The 8,278-nt window shown below is 34.3% G+C and overlaps 1 protein-coding gene across 1 annotated transcript; it reads right to left on the reverse strand.

The window, feature by feature from the left end:
- Positions 1-2,655: 2,655 nt before the first annotated feature.
- Positions 2,656-7,100, reverse strand: LOC144575479 (cellulose synthase-like protein E6). Its single transcript, XM_078325636.1, has 8 exons — positions 6,736-7,100; positions 6,118-6,433; positions 5,714-5,854; positions 5,473-5,604; positions 4,658-4,870; positions 4,206-4,427; positions 3,625-3,972; positions 2,656-3,377 (listed from the first exon to the last, which is right to left on the reverse strand). The coding sequence occupies exons 1-8, from the start codon at positions 6,999-7,001 to the stop codon at positions 2,832-2,834; spliced, it is 2,184 nt and encodes a 727-aa protein (XP_078181762.1). The 5' UTR covers positions 7,002-7,100; the 3' UTR covers positions 2,656-2,831.
- Between the last annotated feature and the right edge of the window lie 1,178 nt (positions 7,101-8,278).

The following is an 8,278-nucleotide window of genomic DNA, read 5'->3' on the forward strand; positions in this document are numbered from 1 at the left end:
CACCATAGCCCATCTCTCTCTCTCTATATATATATATATATATATATATATATTTAATAAGAAAACTCATGTGCTTGGTCATGTGCATTTGATGGCCATTTAATGATTTAGCTCTCAATAATTAAGTGCCCTTTCGGCATCATCAGCCCACTATCACTTTATATATATATCCCCCATATAATGCAACTATTAATTCCATTCATTATGTGACCCTCCATTGCAAACGGATCGGATATTATCCCTATCTGGATCCGTATTCAAATTTTTGTGGATTCGGAATTTCAAATAGTTTGCGGATACATATACAAATACAAATATATATAGTTTCATATTCGATATGAATACAAATAATTATCTGCATCCAATTTTTTTTTCTTTGGATATTGGTTTGTGCGGATATGAATAATTATTTATATCTATATTTTTTATTTGTTTGTTTTAAAATCATATATATGTATAGATAGAGGAATATTTTTTGTTGGTTTTTTTTTATTAGAAATATAGTTATGTGATGATTATTTTTTGTTAGTAAGGTAAAATTTTGTAATCACATAACAAATTTAATATAAGAAAAATAATTTTGTTCACCATATATATATATATATATATATAATTTTATCACTATACTCTAAATAGTGGACATGTAGCCAAAATATTGCTAACTATTATTACCATGCATGGCTCAAAATATTAAGATATTGCAATTGTCAATTTGAATTTAATTCAGGTTTGGTATGATTTTTCACTGTAGAGTTACTGAATACAGGGACATCTATGTATTTTGTAAATGAGGAGGGTTCAAATATCTCCATTTTTTGCGCCTCTGTCATGCATCCATTTTAAAAAAGTTAATAAATCAAAATTTAAATTATAAACGTCAAAATAAAACCGTTAGATGCGATCTATGTTATTTTCTCTATCTGCTCATTAAAAAAATATCGCATTTTGATTTTGTTTTTATGTGAATCAATCATTTGAAAAATCAACGTCTAGAAATTATCCATATTAGTGCGTTTTTACAAGCCCTTGATGACAACCAAAATAAAGTTGATATGTCACAATTTTTTATACGTATCTAGATAAAATAATGTAGATCATATCCAACGGTTTTATTTTGACTCTTAAATTTTAAATTTTGAGTTATTAAAGTTTTTAAAAATAGAGACACGATGGAGACACAAAAAATAGAGGCATTTTGAGCCCTCTCTTTGTAAATAAATTTAGGTTCATACAAAGTTCACAGTACATGACGTAATGTAAGTGGTCGACAAACATGAAATGTAGATATTCCAGACAAGCAAAATCATTTTTCTAACATTTCCAAGTGACACTGGAAATTAATTATGTTAGAATAAAATTGTAAATTTCCAAATTTAATAAAAATTAGTATGCAAATTTTTGTAAGTAATTACAATAATATTTTATTTTTTTGCATATTCTTTTTAATATTCTATTCATTATGTAGAACTCATTTCTTTTACCTAATTAAAAGCATGACTCATTCTTTTGACCAAATTAAAGAATTATTCACCAATTAAATTATTATTATTATTATGATCACCATAATGAATAGTTGCAGAACACATTTTAAGCTTTCCACTGACCTTCGAATTAACACAAGTATTTTAATCAATAGTTCTGAAGTAGAAGACCAGAAGTTTTAGAATAATCATTTATGTACCCGTGCTACAGTATCCGCACAATACCCGCACTACAGTAACTGCATTTAGAGAAATGATGTATTATGGTCCCCACTAATTATATTGTGTCCACTAATTATTATTCTAAAAAGATATTAGATAGTCTCAACTAATTATTATTCTAAAATTCCAGCAGCACCCTTTCAAAGTCTTGGCACTAATTCCGCGTCAACATTTCTCTAACAAAAATAGTTTACCTCGTAAAAATAAATACTTCAGTGCATAGATATAAATATTTTCAATACTTAGATATTAATACTTTCAGTGTCATATGTAAAAAGATGAGGGATCTAATTACAACATTATGACAGTTTAGGTCCCCACAAGCAATTATGTAAAAATTACAATATTGTTTACTATATAGATATAAATACTTGTGTTCTTTGAACCTATATACTTCAAGATTTGACTATTAATATTAAAAAAAAAGTTATAGATATGGAACGGTTATGGTTCTCACAAGCAATTATGACAGTTTAGGTGCCGGTACGATGTCAAAAATTAAAAAAAAAGGTGCGGGTACGATTATTTAAAAATAATTAATTTATCATTTACATTGTTTACTATATAGATATAAATACTTGTGCTCTTTGAACTATATACTTCAAGATTTGACTATTAATATTTTAAAATAAAGTTACAGATCTGGAATAATTGGGGTCCCCACAAACAATTATGACAATTTAGGTGCGGGTACGATTATTTAAAAATAATTAGTTTATCATTTACATTGTTTACTATATAGATATAAATACTTGTGTTCTTTGAACTACATACTTCAAGATTTGATTATTAATATTAAAAAAAAAATTACAGATCTAAAGTACAGTTATGACAGTTTGGTCTCCACAAACAGTTATAACATTTTAGGTGCGGGTACTGTAGCACGGATACTCATATCAGCTTCCAAAGTTTTAAGAGACGGGAGTTCTTTCCAGGAAACAAGAAATAAAACTATAAAGCAAAAGTAGCCTTTATTATTCTAGTAAAAATCAAATATAAAAGTACATCATTTATATTTCCTATCTTCTAATTTAAATTTAATTTTAAAGAGACATCAAATTATTTTTCTTCTACCATTTTATCTTTTCTAAAAACAGTAAACGAGATACCAATCTTACATGAATTTATCTAATTAAGTGGCAAAACATAAGCAATCAATGACACGGTTAAGGATATCAACGCAACCGAAGTTGGTAAGCGGCCCGCATCCTGCCGTACCAGCATAGCTTCATAAACGGGTAAGTTAATTATACTAACAACACTGCAAATAATCACTTGTACCAGCATTGAACCCATCGATCCGATTCCTTGCACAACCAATAGCCTCACCAGACCCATTATGAAGCAAATGGGGCTAAGAACTGCCACTGTTGCTATAATTACAAAGGGAAGTGATGCCGAGCCAAACTCAATTACCTCTTTCTCATACCGTTTCAATACCTCGTCACTGGCCACCTTTGCAGTTATGACAAATGCTGACTTGGCAATGCCAATCTGCTTCAGGGCTGTGTCGAATAGTGCAAACGGGTAGGAAGCCAACCTTTTGTAAAGCCAAATCCTTTGTTCATTCCACCATCCTTTTGGTGTGAGTCCAATTTCTAGACACTCTAAGAAGCTATAGATGGATGTCACGGTAATGACGTACGCAAAAGGCAGGAACCACGAGTTACTTACCTGCTCATTGTAGTAGCACAAAATATATTAGTAGAGATATCTAATCAAGTACTGAAGCCTAGCTTCTCAATATTATCAATCTATGAAGCATTACTAGGTTTACCTTGTCATACCACCCCGCAGTGGTTTATTGTCCCAGTGCAACATAATGCCAGTAAAAGACAGGTATGGCCTCTTTATATATTTATATATTGGGATATAATATCAGTTGCATTTGTGAAAGAACAATTAATAGAAAGATTCTTACATCAGGAAATAAGGAGATGCCGTGGAGAAAGTAGATAGGAGGGATAATTGCATAACACAAAGTAGGAATTGAACAGGGAGCCCAGAGGCAATAAATGGAATAACACATCTGGAGGCCCAAGGTTATCTTGTTGCGCCCGTAGGATACGGGGCTATATCTGGATAAAAGTATCTGCAAGTCGCCTTCAGACCATCTCTTGTGCTGTATCAGTATCTGGTCAAGCGTTACAGGGGCAATACCTAAGAAGCCCCTTCGTTGTGGGTTAAAGTATGCTGATTTCCAGCCGTTGCATTGGATTGACAGACCTGTGATTACATCCTCTACTGGGCACCCGTATTTCAGACCAACCTACAGAAAAATTAGCCCTTTGTAATACAAGTACTTTTTTAAAATATCATATTTTATTATGTTCTGATTTTGCCAGATGATACCAACCAAATCTCCTTCTAGTTTCTGCTCTTTTCAGTTTTCTTTTTTATTTTGGTGCTCAAGTTAGACATCTGGAGTTTCATTTTACTTCCGCATTGACTATGAACAAAAGAGAGAAAAACATAAAATTGAAAATTGAGAACAACACGAACCTCATTGCCCCATTGAGTGTTGTCCTCAAAAGTACAAGTTACAAGGTTCTTAGCCCTTTCTTCTAAAGCTGATGCGGTCGATTTGTAGTCTCTCTCCCTTTCTACAAGTTCCAATTTATGAGTTTTGTCATACTTCTTTCCAAGCAAACTTTCTCTTCTATGGTAACAGCCCGATCCAATATATAGAGGCCCACCATGTCCGTCCAATCCGTGGAAATCAATCTTGATTAAAAAAGAAAGATCCCATTATGCAAGAGCAAGACTATAAAAAATTGAAGAACAATTTGGCATTAAAAAAATAGACCTAGGCAAACTAAAGTATAAAATATCTGACAATTATAAACAAATAAATAGTCAAGGTCATTGTGCTCATTTTTCATACCAAAACTTATCTCTTCCAATTGTAGTGTAATGATTTCTTTATCAGATAAAATTTGTCCAATTTCCAGTACCTCACTAATGGCTAGCAATGAATTGCCATAAAGATCATTTTTGGTGATGTTGTTGTAGTGCTGCGGCAGCTGAACAAAAGCAAATTCATGCCCTTTCTCTTCATCCATGAAAAAGCACAATGCATCTTTAATAGTCTCCGAGTTGTTCGAGTACATGTCACAATCTACATTTAGGATGAGTGCCCCATTGCTTATCTCTGATGAAACTCTTAGCTGATCAGATAAGAAATTTAAAAGGAGACCAATGTTAATCTTCAAGAAAAAAAGTTTTTTTTTTTCTGTTTCTTTAATTACACTAAGCTAGAAGAATTTTTCTTTGGCAAATCTAGTTCAAGTAAACTGAAGGTGCTTACAAAAGGGCAGGGGGGAGGCCCGGACTTTTTATTCATACCACAAAAAATAAATCAAACAACACATATACCATAGCTTTTGGGAGATTTCCAAAAATAATTCAGCGGGCCATTATGCAGGTCGTTTTGTGGGAGAACTGGGTATGGAAATGGCCTGTTGGATAATCCAGCGGGCCAAGTCGGGTCTGGCCCGTTGAATTATCCGACGGGCCTGATATTTTTGAAAATCTTCCGAAACGATATTTGGTTTTGAATTCCCAATTTTTTTTTTTTTACGTTATAGATAAAAATTTCGGAGGCATTCCCAAGTAACAAATCAAAGTCAGTATAATCTATTGTTACCTTAGCATCTGTATTTTGTTCATCAAAGATTCAAAGGTTCGGTTGAATTTCTAAGTGACAGTTCCTTTGGTTATTCTGGACCTAACAAAAAGAATACTTGATATAACCCACTTAGCTACGTACCAGAGAATTCATAGCTCCAGCCTTAAAATTATGGTGCCGGTGTGGTCTCTTCTCACGAGCCATGTAAACAAGGGTAGGCAACACATGGCCTTCATTGTCTCTAGCTCCTTCATCTCTTCCATCAACTAGAATCTACAAAAATTAGAAAAAATGAGCTAAAGTATGTGACTGTCTTCTCTGTTGCTTACGCCCTATGTACCTTTTTTATTTTGTCATGGAAAAATAAGGAATTGAAATGTACCTGGACAATTGGCTGATGATCCGAACGTGTTGCCTTGCCATTCCACTCAGAGAATCCTTTGTGTTGTTTCCGTATATCATCAGGGACTACACCAGAGTTTGCCACAGAATTTATACTGCGCTCCATTCCCTCATACAACCTCTTCAAGGACACAATTAATTTTATTTTAGGAAAAAAAAAAAAAAGCAAAAGAGACAAGTGGTATACCAGTAGTTTTCTCTTGTGTTTGATTGAGATCTTATGAATCAAAGGCTGATTACGTTAATTATGGAACACTAATCCAACCAATAAAACCACCAAAGAGCCCCATAAAGCTCAATATGGACAGGCATCAATGTCAATTAGGATATGATTAGTATATGCTGACTGGTACATATATTCAAATTCAAATTCCATGTACAAACCTTTATTTCCATCCATTCAACTAATTTGTCATCTGGCCCACTATATGATTCTTTGAAATAAGCTGCAGGAGATCTAGGCTCTATTTTAAATTTCTTGCAAAAGGGAATCCAAGCTTTTGCAAGCCGAGACGCCTCTAAGAGTGCGTAAAAGGTAATATCAGAGCCACCATCGTCAGACAGGTAGACAGTTAGCTTCTCAGTTGGGTATTCGTACGCCATCACCGAGAGAACCGTGCTGATCACAATGATTGGGGGTTCTATCTTTGGATCTGCTGTACATACATATATGTCGACTCCTGGGAGTTTATCTTTGTACCTGAATATGTAAAAATGAATGAAATAATTTTTATAGAATGAGGAAGGGGCAGGAGGTGAAAGAAACCATACATTTTCTTTGTGCATACAAAAATTCATAGATTGATACAGGATTTCCCTTCTACTGGGTAGAGATATTGACAGCGCTGTTTTGGCTTGATGCAGCTGACTGACAATAGAGTCATAACAGAACTGCATATAATTTGGGTGTTGCATGAAGTCAAAACTGCTATGTCAAAAGTAAGTTCATTTAAAAAAAAAAAAACATTACAGTAAGGTTGCTATACCACCGCTGCTTTTTACCTGATGGAGAGGCGGTCTTTAAAGGTGCGACGATAAACCGGGTTCCAGCGAGCGGATTGAGTAAGGATCCAATAAAAGGCGAACCAAATCTCAGCCATAGATAGCCCAATCCAAGCCCACCTCCCCTTGTCTCCATTGGGTGGGATATGCAAAGCTCTGTAAACCAATATGAAGCAATGACCGAAAAGCACTGACAACATATACAGCTTGTACCATGTTCTTCCTTCCCTAACCTTCGTTTCAAAAAGAGGAGGCTCCCCTCCCATTTCTTCTGATTCAATTGGACAATGGGTCGCAATTTTGGTTGTGTTTGAAAGTAGGAATTTAGGTGGCCAAGTTAATTAAGTAGGACATAACCATGTCATGTATGATGTATGGTCAACGGAAGATAGAATATAAAAATAAACGGCTAGCGTCATTGCTTATCCTAATTCCTCTTTTGAGTTTTGACTGAGCACGCGAAGAAAGAAGAGAGATTTGGCTGCTGGGAAGTGGGAAGTTTGATTAGGAAACACTGCCGGGAGTGACAACTGACAAGTATATTAGAGTAATTTGTGGGGGCTCTTTTTAACAAAAGTTATTTACTTAGGGGTGCTTTCAGGAGTTCAAATCCAGTGAAGTAACTCAATCTTTGGGTTTTAAATCGGGACCGTCCGATTCGAATTCGAGGTAATCTATCGGAAGTGGAGCGCACATATCCTGAGACATGAATTCGAATCGCGAAGCAATCTCGATTGACAGATTCGAATCGGACGGTCTCCATCCAAAATCCAAAGATTGAGTTACTTTAGGGATCCGGACCCGTGCTTTCAACAGGCTGTCGGTATCAACAAATCAGTCCAAGTACACTTTTGACGACCCCAAAACTTATAAAAGATAGAAACGGAGAAAACAATAATGGGAGGGAGTGAAAGTGTGAAACGCATTAGATTTAGATACGTAGTCACTTTTTTTGCATTACAAATTCAAATAACAATTAAATGGCATCATATTTTTTTAATCAAATTCTGAAGAAGCATCATATGATGACGTATGATTGATGTAATGTGTTTCGTATCGTACGTATGCTTCTATGTTGTATGTATAAGTAGGCGTTAGATGCTTGTACGATTCAATATATGAACAAAAAACATAGTTTCACACTGATTTAATTTTTTTTTTTTTTAATTTTTGAATGCTATGAACAAAAAAATGGGTGCCTAAGCAGCCATGTGTATGTTCGGGTGCTGCTGGTTTGGAGAAGAAATGAATAAAGAAAAAACGGCTAGAAGAGAAGAGAGCATCCGAAGATATATAGAAGAGAGCTTTAATTGGCCTTTGGCTGCTGGGAAGGAATAATTCATATCCTCTCAGTCTGAGGTAACAGAATATATATATATATTTCTGTTTAGATCAGAATCTGGCCGGCCTAATCCGTTCAGAAGTGAAGTAAAATGCACCTACGGTTTATTTTAAATTTTAAGTTTTTAAACTTTAACCTCTCATCTTTCATAATAATTTAAGTGGAGAGTTCAAATATCTCTATTTTTAGTACTATAATCTT

This window comes from Carex rostrata, chromosome 24, assembly GCF_964058835.1.
Source record: "Carex rostrata chromosome 24, lpCarRost1.2, whole genome shotgun sequence".
In the NCBI taxonomy this organism is placed as follows: domain Eukaryota; kingdom Viridiplantae; phylum Streptophyta; class Magnoliopsida; order Poales; family Cyperaceae; genus Carex; species Carex rostrata.